The 23,207-nt window shown below is 43.2% G+C and overlaps 1 protein-coding gene across 1 annotated transcript in view; it reads left to right on the top strand.

Moving 5' to 3' along the window:
- INVS (inversin) overlaps positions 1-23,207 on the top strand; it is a 522,371-nt gene that overhangs the window by 379,185 nt on the left and 119,979 nt on the right. Inside the window, exons 9-10 of the mRNA XM_030205118.1 lie at positions 1,975-2,130; positions 20,466-20,695. Coding sequence (XP_030060978.1) covers positions 1,975-2,130; positions 20,466-20,695 — 386 coding nt within the window. The remainder of the gene's footprint in view (positions 1-1,974; positions 2,131-20,465; positions 20,696-23,207) is intronic.

Raw genomic sequence — 23,207 nt, 5'->3', positions numbered from 1 at the left:
AGCAAGACTGATAAAATGTTCTAAGCAACATGATACACATTATTCAGGTGTGTAGAGGGAGATCCTGTTTTTCAAGAGTACTTGAAGAACAGAATGTCCCTCTACACACCTGAAAGGATACTAAGGTCTTCCCAAGGAGTCTATTTATCCACATCCTCTCCAAAGGGCATCAGATGATGTGACACCTTCTTTGGAGTAACTCCTAGATTCTGGAACATGGGCGTAGCCAGACTTCCGTGGGAGGGGGCACATTTTAGCCCCCCCCCCACCGCCACCCCCCTCCCGCCGCCATTGTCGCCCCCCCCCCCCCCGGTCTCTACCGACCCCCCTCCCGCCGCGAACCCTCCCCCGCCGCTGCCTACCTTTCATTTTGCTGGCGGGGGACCCCACTCCCCGCCAGCCGACGTCCTCTCCGACCGTAGAACGCAGCGGCAGAGAAAAGTCTTCTTGCATGCTGACGTGGACGTCAGACTCGGAGAACAGAACTGTTCTCTGAGTCTGACGTCCTGCACGTACAACGTGCAGGACGGTCAGCATGCAAGGAAGAAGACTTTTCTCTGCCGCTGTGTTCTACGGTCGAAGAGGACGTCGGCTGGCGGGGAGTGGGGTCCTCCGCCAGCTAAACGGAAGGTTGGCGGTGGCGGGTTCGCCGGGAGGGGGGTCCCCACTGAAATCTACGGGGGCCCAGGCCCCATGTAGCTACGCCACTGTAATGCACTGTCTGAAAGGTTTTGCTCAATAGAAGACTATCTGTACTTCAGGAAGCAGATGATAGCTTGGCTGTTCTCCTTAAGCCCTTATTGAAAGAACCAACTAGCTTGCTAGTCACACATGTACAAGGACTAAGACGGGTTGCACATACTGTTACAGGATATGTTGATCCACTCCTGCCCTAGATTCATGTATCTTTCTGACTTGAAGTGCAACTTTCTTTAAATTAGTCCCCTTATTTTGTACTCCTATTGCTCTATATCTATTTATATGTTCCACCTCAACTTACAACCTATACTGCCTTTTAAGATGTTTTATTGTATATTGTGTTGACATTGTACGTAGCATACTATGCTATAAGATGTACTGTTTGAATATTTTTACTGCTGTAATTGTCTGTTGCCTGTGTTCAACTTGTTACCACCTTGGGTGAATTTCTTTTAAAAGGCAGTAAATAAATGTTAGTAAATAAAAAAAAAAAACAGACAGAACAGCTTTCCCAGAGGCAGTGCCTGTGGAAAGACTCTGAGAAAGGTCAGGGGCATTAACAAGCCAGGGGAAGACACAGCTTAGTAGGTTTGAGGACAGGGGGAAAGGTTGGTGAGAGTAGAGACTAACTGGGATAGGACTGGAGGAGTGTATGTATTGAGAAAAGAAAGTGTTGGGATAAATCTGGGTTAGGGCAGACAAGATGGCCTTTGGGAGAAAGAGAGTCTGGAGAATCAAACTTCATTTTGTTTACATATTGCTCTAAGTGAACCTTGGCAGCTAGACTGGCTACATCATTAGAGAGGGAATACACTTCCCTTACCACCCAGGGCTTTGGGCACCATCCTCTTTATTCAGCACTGGTCCTGGCACTCACATTGAAGTATTTTTGCCAACATGGCTCTTGCTTTAAAATAGTGAAGATCGCTGGCCTATAGATTAACAAATGTTTTATATTGACCTGTTTAATAAATATGATAAAACCAATCAGTGATCTAGTTATCCAGAAATACACATACTTCTTAGAGGACGGGCCTCCAAATTAATATGCGGTCTATTTTTTGTGTGAGATGCTATTGCATGTGCAATATTGAATAGCATAATGCATAGTATCACTTTTTGAAGTGATATTATTCATTATGTTCCAAAATGTTATTCTAACAGATTTTTGCAGCACCATGAGAAAGTGTCAGTTGAAAATTACGGTATGTTCTGCCTTACAAAAACATGTTAATTTATCACTGCTAACTTTTCTTATGGTTCCTTTTATTTAAGCTCTGCATGCTGCTGCCCTTTCTGGCCATGCCAGTACTGTAAAGTTGCTGCTAGATCATGGAGCGCAGGTGGATGCTGCTGATGTGATGAAGCATACTCCGCTTTTCAGAGGCTGTGAGATGGGACAAAGAGAAGTTATACAGACACTCATAAAAGGTCAGATACTAAATTACTGGAACACCAGAAGTTTTTGTAGTGCAGAAATGTATGTTTTCATTAACATCTCCATTGGTGGTTTCTGTAGGTCTATGTAATCTATACTCATCAAGAACATAAAGTTGCTACTTGGAATGAACTGTTGCACACTACCATTGTTGATGTATGTGAAGGTTCTCATAAGGTCTTCTTCTGGCCCTCTTTTGTTAGGCACCACCAGGGTATGGTCCTAGTGTATTGTGTTCCTGTTAGTTTGATTCCTACCTGCCCACCCTAACTCTCGCATGGCCAAGGTTCAGTCATTGCTTTTAAGCCAACTAAGAGGAGGAAAAAATTTTCACCACAAGGTTTAGTTGGAGATTTTTATTAGCAAGTGATTATCTCTTAGCTATAGATTAAGATCTTTGCAATGCTTGGTTTGGAATATGATTTATTAGGTACTTTTTGTATCCCTTTTAGTAAACCACAACAAAGCAGTTTACATTTCTAAAAAATAAATACAGAAAGTCTTGAAAGAGTGAAAAGGAACTTCACAGTTGGATGGGCAGAATGAACAAAAGCAGAGCTGAATTCAATGAATAGAACACACATGCAGAATAGTAACATACTAGCAAGGTGCAAATCCATGATTTATTAAATCCCATTAGGCCCATTTCTCAGGTGGAGAAAGCAAAGCTGAACAAATGTGTTCTGAGAGCAGCTTTAAACTTAGCTCAAGATGCATTGGCATGTAAAGTGTGTGGCAAATAATTCCATAATGCGGGAGCCAAAAAGAAAAAAGCCAAATGGTCAGTGGAGTCTAGCTGGGCCTGAGATAATGTGGGAAGAGGGTGACAGGCTAACATATATGGAAGCAATAAGGATGACACATATAACGGAACACCTTTAAAAATCATACTATCAGGGTCATTTTCGAAAGAGAAGGGCGCCCATCTTCCGACACAAATCGGGAGATGGGCATTCTTCTCTCAGGGTCACCCAAATTGGCATAATCGAAAGCCAATTTTGGGCGTCCTCAAATGCAGTCCATCGCGGGGACAACCAAAGTTCACGGGGGCATGTCGGAAGCGTAGCGAAGGTGGGACTGGGGCGTGATTAAGAGATGGGCGTCCTTGGCCGATAATGGAAAAAAGGACGTCCCTGACAAGCATGTGGTCGACTTGGTCCATTTTTCTTCACGACCAAGCCTCAAAAAGGTGCCCAAACTGACCAGATGACCACCGGAGGGAATCGGGGATGACCTCCCCTTACTCCTCCAGTGGTCACCAACCCCCTCCCACCCTAAAAAAAAAAAAATTAAAAAACATTTTTTGCCAGCCTCTATAGAGGCTTGGTCGTGAAGAAAAATGGACCAAGTCGACCAAATGCTTGTCAGGGACGTCCTTTTTTCCATTATCGGCCAAGGACGCCCATCTCTTAATCACGCCCCAGTCCCACCTTCGCTACGCTTCCGACATGCCCCCGTGAACTTTGGTTGTCCCCGCGATGGACTGCATTTGAGGACGCCCAAAATTGGCTTTCGATTATGCCAATTTGGGTGACCCTGAGAGAAGAACGCCCATCTCCCGATTTGTGTCGGAAGATGGGCGCCCTTCTCTTTCGAAAATGACCCTGATAGTATGATTTTTAAAGGTGTTCCGTTATATGTGTCATCCTTATTGCTTCCATATATGTTAGCCTGTCACCCTCTTCCCACATTATCTCAGGCCCAGCTAGACTCCGCTGACAGCAGTATGCAGGTCCCTGGAGCAGTTTTAGTGGGTACTGCAGTGAACTTCAGTTAGGCAGACCCAGGCCCATCCCCCTCCTACCTGTTACACTTGTGCTGGTAAATGTGAGCCCTTCAAAACCCACCTGAAACCCACTGTACCCACATGTAGGTGCCCCCCTTCACCCCTTAGGGCTATGGTAGTGGTGTACAGTTATGGGGAGTGGGTTTTGGGGGGGGGGGGGTTGGAGGGCTCAGCACCGAAGATAAGGGAGCTGTGCACCTGGGAGCAATTTGTGAAGTCCACTGCAGTGCCCCCTAGGGTGCCCTGTTGATGTCCTGGCATGTGAGGGGGACCAGTGCACTACGAATGCTGGCTCCTCCCACGACCAAATGCCTTGGATTTGGTCTTTTTTGAGATGGGCGTCCTCGGTTTCTATTTTATTTATTTATTTGTTTATTTATTTGGATTTATTTACCGCCTTTTTGAAGGAATTCACTCAAGGCAGTGTACAGTAAGAATAGATCAAACATGAGCAATAGGCAGTTACAACAGTAAAAATATTCAACTAACAATACAAAGTATGGCATGATATACTATTTAGAAACTACTGAATGTATATATGCCCTGATTATAAGGTATTGGTTTAGCACTTATGGTCACTTTTTTTTATATAATTATAAATAATGTAGCCTTATAAGCCCAGGGTACCATGTGCTTTGATACCAACTGAAATGGCTATCATCATTGGCTCCACCACCCTCCGAAAACAACTGCAGAGCAAAACAACTCCAAGAACCTCAAAACAGGAGAAAAAAGGTCTGCAGTAAAAAACGGAGGAGGAGGTTTTAATTGTGACAAATTTTAATCTAAGTACTTAAACAATAACCCGAATTTACCATTCGTGTAAAGTTGGAAAACTTGGTTTGAAGACTAAATATCACATTATGCCGAAAACTGGGGACGACCATCTCTAAAGTCGACCTAAATGTTGAGATTTGGTCGTCCCTGACCATATTATCGAAACGAAAGATGGACGCCCATCTTGTTTCGATGATACCGGTTTCCCCACCGGGACGTCCTTAGAGATGGGCGCCCTTAGAGATGGTCGTCCCCGTTCGATTATGCCCCTCCACATGTGAAATGAGAATAATTGAGAGCAAAAGTGCACAGGAAGCCAATAATACTAATAGAGGAAGGGAAAACAAAATCTGATTTATGAGCTTGACAAAGGACTCTAATTGTCACATTCTGAACAGATTATGGACATTTAACAGAGTACTGCAGGAGACCAACTAGGACTATGTTACAGTAGTCCAAGCGAGATGTAATGATGGCATGAATTCCCGCCTGCTGATCATATGTATTCAAAAATGACTGAACCGATTGAAACTGATGGAGACTAGAAAAATAGCATTTAGTGACAGAAGAAATATGAAGATCAAACCACAGTTGTTAATCTATGAATACTCCTAAATATTTGTATGAATCTACCAGTTGAATGGTGGAACCTAATAGTAAAGAGGCCAAGGGATGAACATAAAGGCTGGACAGTAAGACAAGCTGCAACTGTTTTAGATGGATTTAAAATGAGTAGATTCTCTGAAAGCCAAGAAGAAATTTGGTCCAAAGATCTGTTCATCTTGAAGCAAACGTGCAGCACCATTTTAGGTAAGTCATGAATGTGAGAATATAGACATTTTAGTGAAAACATGCCAAACTATGATATATTTTAGAATATCAGGTCTGTACATGCCTGTACATGCAAGCTTATAGTAAAATTGATGTATCTCCATCTCCCCCCTTCCAAGTCATCTTAAAAGCGTGAAACATATATAGGAAATAAATGTTGATCTCACAAAATGCCACCATGGTAAACATACAAATCCAGAATGTTCTGAGTGTCTGTGATGTAGAAACTGGCTTCACGTGGCCAAATATTTGCATGCCCTGCTCCTATACATGTAGTAATTAGCATCTGTGAGGTCCCCTGGCCATGGAAGCTGACCATTTAGTGCTTGCACGTACTTGGCTCTTTAAGTGAGGAACAGGCACTTGTATGATTGCATCCACTTTCCATATCTTTAGACACACTTGCCCCTTCTCTATGGAATATCCATCCTACTGGACCTCTTTTACTCTCAGAAAGAATTTCTTCAGATGCTCCATCAAACTGACCTTGCGGGCTTGGCAGAACTGCTTGTTCTTGGATCAAGTGTGTCTTCCAGTCTGTACTTGTGAGGGTGTCTACATTCCCTCACATAAAGGGACTCAGAAATATGAGATAAAAGCGGTGACCAGAAACCAAGAATCAGTTGGAGACCCAATAGGAAGTTGCAGAACAGGCTTGATCTGTGAACTGCAGAATCCGTTTCTGAGGGATCAGTTAAGAAAGAGTAATCACCTGCGTCTCAAAGACAGGCCCTCCAACTCCTCCAGTAGGAACAACAGGCAGTTGTTCCTCTCCAATCAGGTCCCAGGATGATGATTGGAGGAAGTATCTACTGCCCTATAAAAAGTGAAAGTTTGGAGCAGAGTTCAGTCTCCTGATTGGGGCAGGGTGTGGTGAAGGATGCTGGAGCAAAGTCTGAAGCCTGCAACCCTTGATGGAAGGTATGAGACATTCTCATTAACTTTTGACCTGTAGGTTTTGTTGTATTGTTTATTTACCCACAGGCAACCCATTTTTAGTATATTTGGAATAAACTTAAATGATGGTATTTTCCTGCCAGTGGGTGGTTGTAGCTGAAAGCAGAGCTATGCAGGTTGTGGCAGGCGGGCAGAACCTGCATAGCTACATAATATTTGCTTTGGATTCTTTTTGCTCTTCACAAGTGAGTTTGAAATAAAGGACAATTTCCTTTAATATTTTGGGTTACTTATACAGAACTGTTGCCTGAACTTTGTGGGATCTTTTATTAGACCTCAACAATCTAAAATTGCAGTTAGAGTAACGGGTACATGTTAGTACACCTTGGTTGGGTCCAATGTGTAAACAAACTGGGCTTCCCCCAGTCTCTCAATCAGTTCATTGACTTGAGGCATTGGATGGACTTCAAGTTAGGAAACCTTGTAAAACTTCTGGAAGTTGGAACAAAAGTGGATGCTCCCATCTGACTTAGGAACCAGTACAATGAGAGATGACCCGTTGCTGCTGGAGTCTTCTGTTGCCCAGAGTTTAAGCATCTCATTCACTTCCAGAGCCACAGATTGTTACTGAACCTCTGGAATCCAGTAGGGTCACTGTCAAACTACCACTCCAGGGATTTCTGGCAGGGCTGCTGATAAAGATGGCTGCCAGTCTGTGAGTTCCTGGTTGCCCCCTCCAGAAACTCCCCCGGTACAACTAAAAATTAATAATTTGCTCACCAGAACTCACCAACCATCCAAGATGTTTGGGGTGGCAAGAAGAATAAGCAGAACTTTGATGAGGATGGAAGCTCAGCTGGTTCGCAGAGTCAATGTGCCCACCATAGTGCGTGTGGCCACTGCTGTTTACTGACCAGGAAGGAATGTCTCCGTGACTTTTGCAGCACAGCTCACATGAGAGAGACTGCAGAGGGAGCGCAGTGAGTCGTGTTTTGGAACACTAAGTTAGCAAGCGTCTCTCACGGTAGTGGAGACAAATTTGGGTCTCAGCAAGCCTTGTGCTCTAGCTCTGCTACAGTGGGATGTCCATGCTGTAGTTGCCTGCACACTTCAACTTCCAAGCTTCTTGCTGGCCCTTACTGCCCTCCTTGTCTTGTGGAGTTGCAGGTCTATGGGGGCCTGAGTGCAAAGGGGTGTTTGAGAAGACATACTTACCTGGCTGTGGGCCCCAAAACACACTCTTTGACATCCGTAATGCAGCTGGTCGGCCAAGATGTCCAGGCCTGAAACAGATACTTGGAGGCTGCTGTGCCTCCATGGAAGTGTCTTAGCTCAGAGGGGTGGCGGCCTCTAGTGTACACCGGTAGAACTAGGTGCTTGGCATATTGTGGACAATCACTATATACAGTACCTGCGGTATCTTCTCCCTTCCTGGTTTCAATAGCTACCAGGTACTTCTTAGCCAGGAGAGCTACCAGGTACTTCTTAGCCAGGATCAGGTGACCCTCAGGGGGAGGAATGCTGGCTTCGGCCTAACCCCTGGTAAGCCTTTTCTTGGTTGAGAGGTGCCCAGCTCTCCCACCGGTTGCCTTCTCAGGTGCCGTGGAGGACTTGCAGCTCATCTGCATATCCTCGGAGCTTTCCTTCTAATAAGTTCTGGGAGAAGAGGATATTTCTCTGGTAAGTGAACAAATTTTGCTTGTGCTTTCGGAACTTGAAGATTGGGGTTTAAAGGAGGAACTGTAAGTTAGTGATAGGCTGATATCCTTAATACTTTAGCAAGTTTTAAATTACGGAAAAACTCAAAAAACACTAAGATGGAGTCAGCAGTCCAGCAGCGAGAGGGGTGCTATCCAGTCTTTTGCATTGAGTGTCACATGTATGATTATCTCCCAATTGGTGAGGTGTCATATGTGTGTGCCCGATGCAAAGAGCTCCTAGCTCTCAGAGAACGTGTCCGTTCTCTTGAGGCTAGAGTAGCAGACTTGATGGAGCTGAGGGAGACAGAGAGGTACATAGAGGAGACCTACAGGGATGTTGTAGAGAAGTCCCACCTCCAGTCAGGTAGCCCCTGTGCTACCTCGGAGGAGGGAGGTCTCCTAGAAGGAGAGCATCACCCTGGTGAAGTAGGAAGTACTCCTGTAGCCAGGACCTGCCCACCAGGGGATGTATTATCCTTTCGCACCGAGGATATATCTCCAAATGTTGCCCGGGAGGGAAAGGTTAGGACAGCTGTTGTACTTGGTGATTCGATCATTAGGCATATAGATAGCTGGGTGGCTGGTGGACGTGAGGATCGCCTGGTGACTTGCCTGCCTGGTGCGAAGGTGGCGGACCTCACGCGTCACCTAGATAGGATTTTATATAGTGCTGGGGAGGAGACGGCTGTCTTGGTACATGTGGGTACTAATGACATAGGAAAATGTGGGAGAGAGGTTCTGGAAGCAAAATTTAGGCTCTTAGGTAGAAAGCTGAAATCCAGATCCTCCAGGGTAGCATTTTCTGAAATGCTACCTGTGCCACGCGCAGGGCCCAAGAGACAGGCAGAGCTCCAGAGTCTCAATGCGTGGATGAGACGATGGTGCAGGGAGGAGGGCTTTAGATTTGTTAGGAACTGGGCAACATTCTGGGGAAGGGGGAGCCTATTCCGAAAGGATGGGCTCCATCTTAACCAGAGTGGGACCAGGCTGCTGGCATCGGCGTTTAAGAAGGAGATAGAGCAGCTTTTAAACTAGAAATGGGGGGAAGGCCGACAGTCGCTCAAAAGAGCATGGTTCGGGATAAGGTATCTTTCAAAGATATCACCATAACAGGGAAGATAGAGTATCCTGATAGTGAGGTTGCAAAAGAGATTGTAGTAGATCGGGTATCTTTAAATAACAATAAAAATCAGACAAAAGATTGCCAATTAATACTGTCAAGTACTAAGCATGATGTACTTAGGAACAACAAACATAGTTTGAAATGTCTATATGCGAATGCCAGGAGCCTAAGAAATAAGATGGGGGAGTTGGAATATATTGCACTAAATGAAAAATTAGATATAATAGGCATCTCTGAGACCTGGTGGAAGGAGGATAACCAGTGGGACACTGTCATACCGGGGTACAAATTATATCGTAGTGATAGGGTGAATCGGATTGGTGGAGGGGTAGCATTGTATATTAACGAGAGCCTTGAATCAAATAGATTGAAAATTCTGCAGGAAACAAAACACTCCTTGGAATCACTGTGGATTGAAATTCCATGTGCAAAGGGGAAAAGGATAGTGATAGGAGTGTACTACCGTCCGCCTGGCCAGGACGAACAGACGGATGCGGAAATGTTAAAGGAAATCAGGGACGCAAACAAACTGGGCAACACAATAATAATGGGGGATTTCAATTACCCGCATATAGACTGGGTTAATGTAACATCTGTACACGCAAGGGACATAAGATTTCTTGATGAAATCAAGGACAGCTTCATGGAACAGCTAGTTCAGGAGCCGACAAGAGAAGGAAAAATACTAGACTTAGTCCTTAGTGGTGCTCATGATCTAGTGCAGGGGGTAACGATACGAGGGCCGCTTGATAACAGTGATCATAATATGATCGGTTTTGATATTGGCATTGAAGGAAGTGAAACTAGGAAATCAAGTACGCTAGCGTTTAACTATAGAAAAGGTGATTACGACAAAATGAGAAAAATGGTGAAAAAAAGACTGAAAGGAGCAGCTCGCAGAGTAAAAAACTTGCATCAGGCGTGGATGCTGTTTAAAAACACCATCCTGGAGGTTCAGGACAAATACATTCCACGTATTAGAAAAAAGGGAAAAAAGACTAAACGTCAGCCGGCGTGGCTAAACAGTAAGATAAAGGAAATCATTAGAGCCAAAAAACAATCCTTCAGAAAGTGGAGAAGAGAACCAACTGAAAGTAACAGGATAGATCATAAGGAATGCCAAGCCAAATGCAAAGCGGAGATAAGGAGGGCAAAAAAGGACTTTGAGAAGAAATTAGCGTTGGAAGCAAAAATACATAGTAAAAAATTTTTTAGATACATTAAAAGCAGGAAACCGGCCAAAGAGTCGGTTGGGCCGCTGGACGAAAATGGTGTTAAAGGGGCGATCAAGGAGGACAAAGCCGTAGCGGAGAAATTAAATGAATTCTTTGCTTCGGTCTTCACCGAGGAGGATTTGGGGGGGACACCGGTGCCGGAAAGAATATTTGAAGCGGGGGAGTCGGAGAAACTAAACAAATTCTCTGTAACCTTGGAGGATGTAATGGGTCAGTTCAGCAAGCTGAAGAGTAGTAAATCACCGGGACCTGATGGTATTCATCCCAGAGTATTAATAGAACTAAAAAATGAACTTGCGGAGCTACTGTTAGAAATATGCAATCTGTCCCTAAAATCGAGTGTAGTACCGGAAGACTGGAGGGTAGCCAATGTTACTCCGATTTTTAAGAAGGGTTCCAGAGGAGATCCGGGAAATTATAGACCGGTGAGTCTGACGTCGGTGCCGGGCAAGATGGTGGAGGCTATTATTAAGAATAAAATTGCAGAGCATATACAAAAACATGGACTGATGAGACAAAGTCAGCACGGATTTAGTGAAGGGAAGTCTTGCCTCACCAATCTAATGCATTTTTTTGAGGGGGTAAGCAAACATGTGGACAATGGGGAGCCGGTTGATATTGTATATCTGGATTTTCAGAAGGCGTTTGACAAAGTGCCGCACGAAAGACTCCTGAAGAAATTGCAGAGTCATGGAATCGGAGGTAGGGTATTATTATGGATTAAGAACTGGATGAAAGATAGGAAGCAGAGAGTAGGATTGCGTGGCCAGTATTCTCAGTGGAGGAGGGTAGTTAGTGGGGTCCCGCAGGGGTCTGTGCTGGGTCCGTTGCTTTTTAATGTATTTATAAATGACCTAGAGATGGGAATAACTAGTGAGGTAATTAAATTCGCCGATGACACAAAATTATTCAGGGTCGTCAAGTCGCAGGAGGAATGTGAACGATTACAGGAGGACCTTGCGAGACTGGGAGAATGGGCGTGCAAGTGGCAGATGAAGTTCAATGTTGACAAGTGCAAAGTGATGCATGTGGGTAAGAGGAACCCGAATTATAGCTACGTCTTGCAAGGTTCCGCGTTAGGAGTTACGGATCAAGAAAGGGATCTGGGTGTCGTCGTCGATGATACGCTGAAACCTTCTGCTCAGTGTGCTGCTGCGGCTAGGAAAGCGAATAGAATGTTGGGTGTTATTAGGAAGGGTATGGAGTCCAGGTGTGCGGATGTTATAATGCCGTTGTATCGCTCCATGGTGCGACCGCACCTGGAGTATTGTGTTCAGTACTGGTCTCCGTATCTCAAAAAAGATATAGTAGAATTAGAAAAGGTACAGCGAAGGGCGACGAAAATGATAGTGGGGATGGGACGACTTTCCTACGAAGAGAGGCTGAGAAGGCTAGGGCTTTTCAGCTTGGAGAAGAGACGGCTGAGGGGAGATATGATAGAAGTGTATAAAATAATGAGTGGAATGGATCGGGTGGATGTGAAGCGACTGTTCACGCTATCCAAAAATACTAGGACTAGAGGGCATGAGTTGAAGCTACAGTGTGGTAAATTTAAAACGAATCGGAGAAAATTTTTCTTCACCCAACGTGTAATTAGACTCTGGAATTCGTTGCCGGAGAACGTGGTACGGGCGGTTAGCTTGACGGAGTTTAAAAAGGGGTTAGATAGATTCCTAAAGGACAAGTCCATAGACCGCTATTAAATGGACTTGGAAAAATTCCGCATTTTTAGGTATAACTTGTCTGGAATGTTTTTACGTTTGGGGAGCGTGCCAGGTGCCCTTGACCTGGATTGGCCACTGTCGGTGACAGGATGCTGGGCTAGATGGACCTTTGGTCTTTCCCAGTATGGCACTACTTATGTACTTATGTACTTAATATTCAGACCTTGATTCTCACAAATAGAAACCGTTGAACATCCTTCATATTTTCTTTTCTTTTTGAAAAGATTGAACCATGGTTAATTCAGCCCACATCATTGCACTGAGTCCCTTCCTCCTCCAATATATAACATTGAATACTGAATAAAGGTGGTGAACAATCAGTATTATATACATGAAGTACTTATCTTGGGATGGTTTATTGATTCTCCATGCTCCACAACAAGATGTAAGTTTTTTTCAATCGGAATGAGAGATAGACGTGATTATGTGCTCGTGCTCATTTAAAAAGTCCCACAAGTCTCCCGAACTTGTTATTCTTCCAAACATAGGTATTTCCTTCCCATTAAAGATCTTCCCAACACTAGCTGTGTTTCGCAGCTAGTTCAGTCATTCGGAGTGATTGATATGTTGCACAGCTGAGCACTGTAGTATTATTTGTAGTCTAGCTATAACTGGGTAGGCATTGATAAGACCACTACCTAGGGAAGTGTGTTAGTTAATTTATAGATTAATAATTAAGAGCATATATAAAAAAAGAAAAAAAATATATGAAGGGTGTTCAACGGTTTCTTTTTGTGAGAATCAATATTGTGGACAATGCCAAAACAAATAAAACCCCAAACCTCTGCTCCTACAATTAAGGGCCATTATGCAATTAAGCCTGTAAAACTCCCCTGAGCCAAAGAGCACTTAGGGGATGGACCTGCCCCATGCTTTCAACTGAAGTGGAGCTACCAGGTTCTGCTAGTTCCACAAACAGCATCTTGGAAATGGTTCTTCAGGAAATTCGGACTGCGAAGTCCAAAATTGTGGATCTGGTGGTGGCTAGATTAGAAGAACTTTTTAACTCCCTTAGTTTTTGAGTAGAGTCCTTGGAGGGCAAAATGCCAACTCTTGAGGAGGAGCAGGCAGAAGACAAACATACCAGAAGTAGGCTTCAAGTACATATAGAACCTCTAATGAATAAAGTGGAGGACCAGGAAAACCAGAGCAGGAGAGCAAACCTTTGGATTATAGGGATTCCAGAGGGGCGAGAGGTGTCTGACTCCATCTCCTATTTACAAAAGCTGCTTGTGACCTGCTTCCCGGATACAAAGGCTAATCCCCACCTACAAAATTGATCAGGCACACAGAAAATTAAAACTGATGTCAGGCCCCAACTTGCCACCTAGGACAGTGGTTGTGAAATTATTTCATTTTCAGGAAATTGATTTGGATTTCAGAAAGGCTTGGCAACTCAAGTCTTGTCAATTTGATGGGTTGGAGATCAGGATCTTCCCAGACGAGTTTAAAGACTTTGAGAAAATGAAAAGAGCTTCCTCCCTTTAAGAAAGAGTTGTAAGACAGAGGCTTTAGAGTTGGCCTGTGTTTTCCTGCAAAACTGATGATTTTATTTTAGTTACATTTGTACCCCGTGCTTTCCCACTCATGGCAGGCTCAATGCGGCTTACATGGGGCAATGGAGGGTTAAGTGACATGCCCAGAGTCACAAGGAGCTGCCTGTGCCTGAAGTGGGAATCGAACTCAGTTCCTCAGTTCCCCAGGACCAAAGTCCACCACCCTAACCTCTAGGCCATTCCTCCACTCCTCCACTTCATGGTTGAAGGTAAACAAAAATTTCTTTCTAATCCAAAGGAGGCCAAGTCACTTCTCAAAGAATTAGACCAAAGAAATTGGCTTTTCCTCTACACCAGGGGTAGGCAACTCCGGTCCTCGAGAGCCGCAGGCAGGTCAGGTTTTCAGGATATTCACAATGAATATGCAGGAGATAGATTTGCAAGCACTGCCTCCTTGGTATGCAAATCTATCTCCTGCATATTCATTGTGGATAGCCTGAAAACCTGACCTGCCTGTGGCTCTCGAGGACTGGAATTGCCTACCTCTGCTCTACACAACTGCAAGAGCCCTAATGAAGTGCAAAGATTCCCTAGACAGCTATGGATTGTACGAAAACTGCAGGATGTGGGAAAGCATATCAGATCTCATATATTCAGCCGATCAGCCTCTCAGCTTTTGGTCAATCTGAGAACCACCCTTCTTCATCACCAGATGGTGATTCTGGGTCGTCTGTCGAGTCCAATAAGGAGGCTCCTTTGAGGGAAGGACATTATTGCTTCAGACCCTCTACTGCCAGGAGTGGAGGATGGACACTGTTTAATACAAAGTGATCCAGAGAGGAATGAAGTACAAGAGATGGGCCCCTAAGGACTGATTCAGTGATCCACAGTGAGAGCTGGAAATGGAGATGTGCAGTAAAATAATGTGTGAGTTCTGTATTGAAAATTGCAGGTCGACTATGGAAATATCTGGGAGGGGTTGCTTCAAAGGTGACTTTTCTAATATTCCTTTCACTTCTAGTGGGTGATTATTTTGAGTTTGGGTGATTAGAAGGGACATAAGTACATAAGTACATAAGTAGTTCCATACTGGGAAAGACCAAAGGTCCATCTAGCCCAGCATCCTGTCACCGACAGTGGCCAATCCAGGTCAAGGGCAAATGGGAAGTCTGAGAATTGGGGCAGTATTTTTGTAGTTAAATGTAGAGGCAAATATATTTTGATAGGAGAACCTCCTGCTTATGGAAGAAATATTTTGAGATACGGTGACCAGAACTGAACACAAAGTGAGGTTGCACCATGGGGCATCCTTCTTGCTTTCACCATCACCTTTTCTACTTATTTGGCTACCTTAAGATCATCACGTACAATCACACTCGTCCCGCTCCTCTTTCATGCACAAAAGTTCTTCATCCCCTAAACTGTACCATTCCTTTGGGTTGTTGCAGTCCAAATGCATGACCCTGCATTTTTTAACATTAAATCTAAGGTGCCAAATTCCAGACCATTCCTGTAGCTTCACTAAGTCCTTCCTTATGTTATCCACATCATCAGGGGAGTCTACCCTATTGTACATTTTGGTATCATCTACAAAACTTACCAGAGATCCTTCCAGTAATATTGTTTACTAAAATGTTAAAAAGAACAAGCCCAAGAACCGAACCTTGCGGCACACCACTAGTAGCATCCTTTTCCTCAGAATGAGCTCCATTTACCACTGCCCTCTGTCACCTTTCACTCAACCAGTTCCTAACTGAGTCAGTCACTTTAGGGTCCATACTGAGGGCACTCAGTTTATTTATTAGTTGTCTGTGCGGAATCGTGTCAAAGGCTTTGCTAAAATCTAAATACACCACATCTAGCGCTCTCCCTCGATCCAACTCTCTTGTCACCCAGACAAAGAAATTCATCAGAATTGTCTGACAAGATCTGCTGCTAGTGAAGCCATGTTGCCTCGGGTCCTGTAATCCATTGGATTCCAAAAATGTTGTTCTGTGTTTTAATAGTGTTTCTATTAAATTACTTACCACAGAAATCAGACTTATCGGTCTGTAGTTTTTACTTCCAATTTTGTGGAAAGGGACCACATCTGCTTTTCTCCCCTGACTCTAGAGAAGCATTGCAAAGATCAACCAACGGATCCGCTAGAACTCCCCTAAGTTCCTTCAGTACCCTTGGATGGGATGTATGCCATCTGGCCCCATCAATTTGCCCATTTTTAGTTTAGCCAGCTCCTTACAAACACAGTCCTCTTAAAATTGTTCAGGAACTACCACCCCTCCATTCCTATTTGTGCTTGTCTTCTGCAGTCCTGCTGTAAACACAGAGCAGAAATATTTGTTAAGCAATTCTGCCTTATCTTTATCAGCTTCTACATACTCCTCCCCCTCACTTTTGAGTGTCAGAATGCCACTTTTGCACTTCCTCCTATCATTAACATGTAAAAAAATGTTTTATTCCCCCATTTTACCCTATTGGCTGTTTTTTTCTTGCATTTGCATATTTGATTTTCTACCAGCTTCTTTTAGTTTTTCCAGATATTGTCACCTGTGTTCCTCTTTCTGCATTCTCTTGTGGTTTATAAAGTCTAACTTCTTTTTCCTTACTTTTTCAGCTACTACTTTTGAGAACCAAAGCAGCCTCCTTTTTCTCTTACTTTTATTTACTTTCCTTGATTTGTTGCCCTTACAATATCTCCTTTCCTACTGCTTTCCAACTTCTTTCTGATGTTCCCATCCAGACAGCAGTTCCTTGAGGTTATCCATCTGAATAAAGTTAGTTGTTGTTTTTTTTAAGTCTAGAACCTTCACTTTTGAATGAACCCTCTCCACATCTATCTTAATATTAAATCACACCATCTGGTGATCACTGAATACCAGATGATAACCTACTACAACATCAGAAACACTCTCCCCGTTAGTAAGTACTAAGTCCAGTATGGCCCCATCCCACGTGGGTTTCATTATCAACTGCTGGAATAATTCCTCCTGTAGAGAATCCAGAATCTCCCTGCTTCTAAAAGATCCCGCAATAGTGATACCCCAATCAACATCTGGCACATTAAAATCAGTGTTATGTAGTAATGAAGTAAAAGTAACAAGTTACAATATTTAAGTAAGCATTTTATTACTTTTACTTGTTACCAATTACCTGCTAAGAATGAGCACTTTTACTTGTAATGAAGTATTATCTGAACCAGTTTTAAGTACTTTTACCTTGTTACATTTCTGCTTCGTTACAGTTAAAAGGCCGAAGTACTCAATTTTCCTCCCCCTTCCTCCCCCCTCCTCCCCTTCGCTGTTCCCCCATAGGATCCTTAAAATTTGCCTTCAGTCTCTAGCAGCTGCAGCAGTTAATATGGGCTTCCCCTTTCTGGTCCAGTCTCTCGCTCTCTCTCTCTCCATCTATCTTCACTCTGTGTGTCTAGCATTACTCTCCCTCCCTCATGTGGTCCTTAAAACTTGCCTTCTGTAGCTATCAGCCACAGCCGTTAACATAGACAACCTCCAGTGGGCTACAAGGCCTTTTCCTTATCGCATCCCACCCGTACGGAGGAGGCGGGACATGGCAGAGAGAAGGCCCCATAACCCACCGTAGGTTGCCTGTCTTCCCTGCTGGGACCTCGCAGCCTGCTGGAGGTTGTTTACATTAATGCTGCGGCTCCTTACGTTGCTGGAGACTGCCTATCTTCACTATTGTGGCTTTGATATGCTGAACAAAAAAAAAAAAAGCTTCGAGGTTAGAAAAATCCATTTATCTCCCTCCCCCCCCCCCCCCCCCCCCCCCCCCCCCCCCCCCCGCAATAGCATCCAGCTTTATTAAAGACACTTCGAGTAAGGGTGGTCATTTTCACATTTAGTATGCTGTTTAACAACTGTTCACAAGCCTACCCTGACTGAGGAAAACATTTAAAAATCCCAAAGTGCCAATATAAAATAAATGAAAGCTTCATCCGCCCCGCCCCAAGCCAAGTTACATTAGCATGAATGTAGGATCTTCAGACCCTACTGACACCAAGGATATTAATTTTGTAATGTATCCATAAAATAGGTGCCCATTTCAAATGCTTAGAAATTTTGACTGATGGGAGTCTAGGAATGAAAGATACAAGATATACAACTACAGTTTTAAAAATTAAAATCCATGACGCTGTGTGGGTCAGATCAGCGAGTGCTGTATTAGTATGTCTGGAAAAGAGTGAAGTTTTAAACCTCCATAATAAAAGCGTATTGGCTGCTTCCATTGTGTTTGTACATGAACCAACGCTCTAACTTTAAAAACACAGTGGTCAATCAGGAAGCCTTAAACACATAAAAAAGAAGCTCACAGAAATCTCTCAATATATCTACAGTGTCATGTTTCAAAAAACCGCATCTGAGGGTCACTATAAAAAGAAGTCATCAAAGCACCTATGAAGATGAATATTTAAAAGATGGCATCAGTGTTCTCAAAACACCCCGTGAATGCAAATAAAAATTCTGTATATTGCCTATACATTGGGGGACGTCACTTCTAAAAAAACATGCACAAAATAAGGATTACTGTATAACCAATTACTCCAACGGAAAATCTGTGTATTCTACCTATACTCAGCTGACAGCCCTGAGATGCTAAATGTACTAGTGTATACATCAAAACTTGTGTGACATAAAGCACTACAGACTATAGTATACTGTCTCCAAATAATTGGCAAATGAAGAAATAAGCACTGATTGAAACCTTAAAAAAAAAACCAGATACGTATCCAGTATAAAACTCACATAAAACTTGCAGTATCACAGTGCTATGCGTCTTCAAAGTTCTGCATTTAGTCAGACCCACTAAAAAATTTCTTTAATTGAATATTCAGAAGGTGACATCATAGTTTAAAACCGTATTGGCTGTTCAAAGTATAATCCATGAAATGAAACTCTAGCATCCCCTGTTCTTCCTGGTCACAAATGACTGATCTGGAAAAAACATACTTTAACCTAAGCTGAGAAAGAATGGATGATAATTAGCCCCTCCCATACCTTCCCCCAAAACAAAGCATTCTGTGTGCTAACAGAGCAATCTTTTGTGAATATTTTGGAGGCACAGCTTTGTTTCATAAACCTCACTGAAAGCAATAATGGTAATAATAATTGGAATAATTTTAATAAGATCAATTTCCCTGCTTTAGAAATGGCCTGTATTGGGGTCAGGTGTTGAGTCAGAAAATCTATCTGTAGACTCCTGAGACAGGCCTTATGGCCGAAACATGGTTCATGTTGAGTCGTAAAATCTACAATAAATTGTCACTTTGCACCATTTGTTTTGGGACTTTTTTGGTCACCTTTGCTGTTTGTGTTTTTATTACTGTGTGTGCAAAGGTTGGTTCTTCTTTTGTTTCATTTGTTGATGCTGGACCTTGGTAGAATCACGGCACAGTTCAATCTGTATGGATACATAGCTTGAAGTATCTGGTGCTGAGGTTGTTACCAATCTCTTATTATAGTTATATAGGCAAGGGTTTTGCCCCTACACTCTTAGTGTTAGTTCTTGTTAGAAAGTTGAAATACTCTCCTACTCTGAGTTCATAGCATTTGTAACTGGATTGTAGTTGCCTTATGTGGCATTTAAATTTGGCAGGGGTCTCTGAAGCTTTGGCAGTATCCTGTTCTATCTTGTGCTAAGTCTGACCAGATTAGAAAGGTATTTATTTTGTCTGCACAATATTTGTCCCATGCTTTTTTGCTCAGTTTACAAATCCTTTTGAATTTGTGCTACCTCTTATACTGAGTCAGGTCTGGGATTTCATGTATTGTGTTCAGTATATCTTCTGACCTACTTTGCATATTCTGATCATTTAATTTGCTTCCAGAAGTTGACAGTACACTGGCTGATATGCAGACATTCCCCACTTAGCTCAGCAGATAAAATTAGGACAGCCTTTTTGCTGTCCTAACTTTATTCATTTACTTAGCTAGTTTTCAGACTACGAGGGGAAGTTATCAATGTGGGCTACCATTAAGATGGTTTGTTTTACCACAAGTCATGCTATTTTTGTTTTATTTAAATGGAGATCTTTATTAAACAATTGAAAGTAGAAGCTATCCCCCAGGGTTTTTCCTTCTGAAAACAATACTGTCAAGGGATATCAGACTCTGTGACAGCTTCAGGAAAAATACTTGTGTATATTTCTAAATGGCTGACACAAATGTGTATGTTTTGACCCACAAACACATTGGTATTTCAGAATATACACGTTTATGTGCAGCACATGCTGACCCTGTTGATAATTTAGACATTTATGATTCTAAAATGGATGGTCCTGCTGCGCATAACTGGAACACAGATGTCCATTCTTTGATTTATTTTAGAATAGGTTCTAAAGATCTTGTTCTAAAATACTATTGGAACTTGAGACGTTCCAACCTGAACATGTCAATTCTGCTTTCTATGTCCTTTCTGAAATATGTTGCCCTCTCTCAAGATTGTTGCATGTCTTTAATATTTGGCTTGTTTATCCAATGTAGGATCCCTCTTCATATTTTTTGCACTGGTTCATAAATGTTACGTTCATAGAGAAGCATGAATGTAGCACAAAACCTTGCAAAACACCGTAATGCAAGTTATGCCAGCACATGTCACAGGACCCTAGAGTTAATCAGAAGGAAAATTCATTCAGAATAAAAGGTTTTAAAAAAATATATATATATATCTTTGAAACTGTCTTAGCTCTGGCTTCTTAGATTTTAAATACATTGCTGATGGTACAGTGTCACTTCACTTTTACAGGTGGAGCAAGAGTAGATTTGGTTGATCAAGATGGACACTCTCCTCTTCACTGGGCAGCTTTGAGAGGAAATGCTAATGTTTGCCAAATATTAATAGAAAATAAAATTAATCCTAATGTGCAAGATTATGCAGGAAGAACACCCCTACAGTGTGCTGCACATGGCGGCTACATTAACTGCATGGCAGTACTGATGGAAAATAAAGCTGATCCCAACATACAAGACAAAGAGGTATGTTATTTTTCTGTCTTCTCCTGACACTGAATCTCTTGTTCATTTGCCATGAGTGGGAAAGCGCGGGGTACAAATGTAACAAAAAAAAAACAAGTAAACTAATACTAGAACCATTTTTCACAGATAGTGGGAAAAATGTTCAAAGAGGAGCCTTGCAATATGGGTATACAGAATCCGTGTAAAAATATGAAAAATATAACTAAAACTTGTGTGAAGGAACACCAATAAAAGGCAAACATTTGACATTGGAGTTTCCCCGTAATTTTCAATCAAAACCTTTTAATCACATGAACCTTTTTGAAAAGGTAATTGAGATTAATAGTGGTGTTTCTGTCACTTGCTTTCTTTATAGCAACAGGAAGGTAACTTTAACATAGGGACTCTTTGAATAAAGGGCATTAACGCACAATAAAAAGCTTACTGCAAAATGCATTAAATCATTTTTTGGGAAATTTCCTTTTTTCACACGCTAACCATGTGGTGATGTTATTTTTTTTTTATATTTTTTTGGAGGGGGCATACCATGGGTGGGAAATGGGTGTGGAAGCTTTGTTCAGCTAATGCATTTTTAGTAGTTCATCTCAAGTTGGATGTTTACCAATAAAATGAAGCTGAACCCTGAGAAATCAAGTGCACTTCTCTTTCATAGGTTATGCCACTCAACCACTTCTTTTCCATTATGCATATTAGGAATTCCACTCCCACTTGTACAATCGGTAAAAATCCTAAGAGTGTTTATAGATTTGGGCCTGACCTTCACTATGCACATCTCCTCTGTGGTTCAGCATTTTCTTTTTAAGCTGTGCTTAATTTGTTCAATTAGACCTTTGCCCAACTGAACTGCCGGTCAAACTTTGATCCACACCTTGGTAATCAGCTCTTTAGATTCCTGCAGTGCTTTACTGCATGGTCATCATGTAAGGCAGTGGTTCCCAAACTTTTTCGGCTCGTGGCACCCTTAATGTCTGAGCAATTGCTCGTGGCACCCCTCCCCCGGCCACACAGGTCTCAACCCCCCCCCCCCCCCCGCCCCACATCATGTCCAATATTTCTCCCTCTCTCCCCTTTGTACCATCTCCTCCCCAACCCATGTTCCCTTGCAATCCATTTTTTACCTTGTTTCTGGGGAGAGGAGGATGAAGAAGAGCCCAGACCTCAGCACAGGAGGAAGGAAGCGTGGAGGGGCATAATCGAACGGAAACGCCTATCTCCATGGGTGTTTATCTCCGAGAACGGGTCCATGAAGGGGCGGGCCGAACCGTATTTTCGAAAAAATGGACGTTTTTGAGCTGGGCAGTTTTTTTTTTTAGCGATAATGGAAACTAAAAACGCCCAGCTCAAAAACGTCCTAATCCGAGCCATTTGGTCGTGGGAGGGGCCAGGATTGGTAGTACACTGGCCCCCCTGATATGCCAGGACACCAACTGGGCACCCTAGGTCAGTGCGGTGGACTTCAGAAAAAGCTCCCACATGCATAGCTCCCTTACCACGGGTGCTGAGCTCCCAATCCCCCTCCCCCAAAACCCACTACCCACAAATGTACAACACTACCATAGCTCTTAGGGGTGAAGGGGACACCTACATGTGGGTACAGTGGGTTTTGGAGGCCTCCCATTTACCAGCAAAAGTGTTACAGGTGGGAGGGGGTTTGGGCCTCGGGCCACCTGGCTGAAGTGCACTGCGGTACCCACTAAAAGTGCTCCAGGGACCTGCATACATGCAGGCCTCTAGGACTGGTTGCTGCTATATAACATTGGCACACCAGTTGACACCTGAAGACTAATCTCTCCAAAAACGTCCTTTATTGGAATAACCGCCTGTACTCACAGTTAACTGCAGATCAGAGGTTGTGCCCCACTGGCGACGAGTCTCCCTGGTACAGAGCTGGCAGAATGCTGTACAATGCCCTCTTTCAGCCACATTCAAGGAAAGAACTAAGTTGTCTAACGTGGCTAACACAGGAAAGGGAACTAAAACTGGCTTACAAAAATGGCCACTACCGCATGGACTACAACAGGAAACACAACAGGGCACACTCTGACCCAGTAGGCAGGGGGAAAAGCACCATGGGAGAACTACCAACATCGTGAGACTGTAACACAAGCTAATGAAATCACGGAGCCCAATACCCTACACCCACCACAATGCAATGCTGATGTGACCCTGTACTGCACCCGAGAGCCACATCTGACCCAGGGAAAGGCTGTGACAGGATCGAACACATTCTGCTGTCATGGAGGTGGGTACGGCATTTGAGGCTGGCATACAGGCTGGAAAAAAAGTTTTTAAAGTGGGTTTTTTTTTTGGTGGGAGGGGGGTTAGTGACCACTGGGGGAGTCCAGGGAGGTCATCCCCGATTCCCTCCAGTGGTCATCTGGGCAGTTGGAGCACTTTTTTGGGACTTGTTCGTGAAAAAAAAGGGTCCAAAAAAAGTGACCCAAAATCGTGGTAAAAACGCCTTTTTTTTTATTATCAGCTAAAGACGCCCATCTCTCCTCGGCTGATAACC

Source organism: Microcaecilia unicolor, chromosome 1, assembly GCF_901765095.1.
Source record: "Microcaecilia unicolor chromosome 1, aMicUni1.1, whole genome shotgun sequence".
Classification (NCBI taxonomy): Eukaryota; Metazoa; Chordata; class Amphibia; order Gymnophiona; family Siphonopidae; genus Microcaecilia; species Microcaecilia unicolor.
The sequence above is the reverse complement of the archived record's forward strand: the minus strand, read 5'-3'. Positions and strand labels throughout refer to the sequence as shown.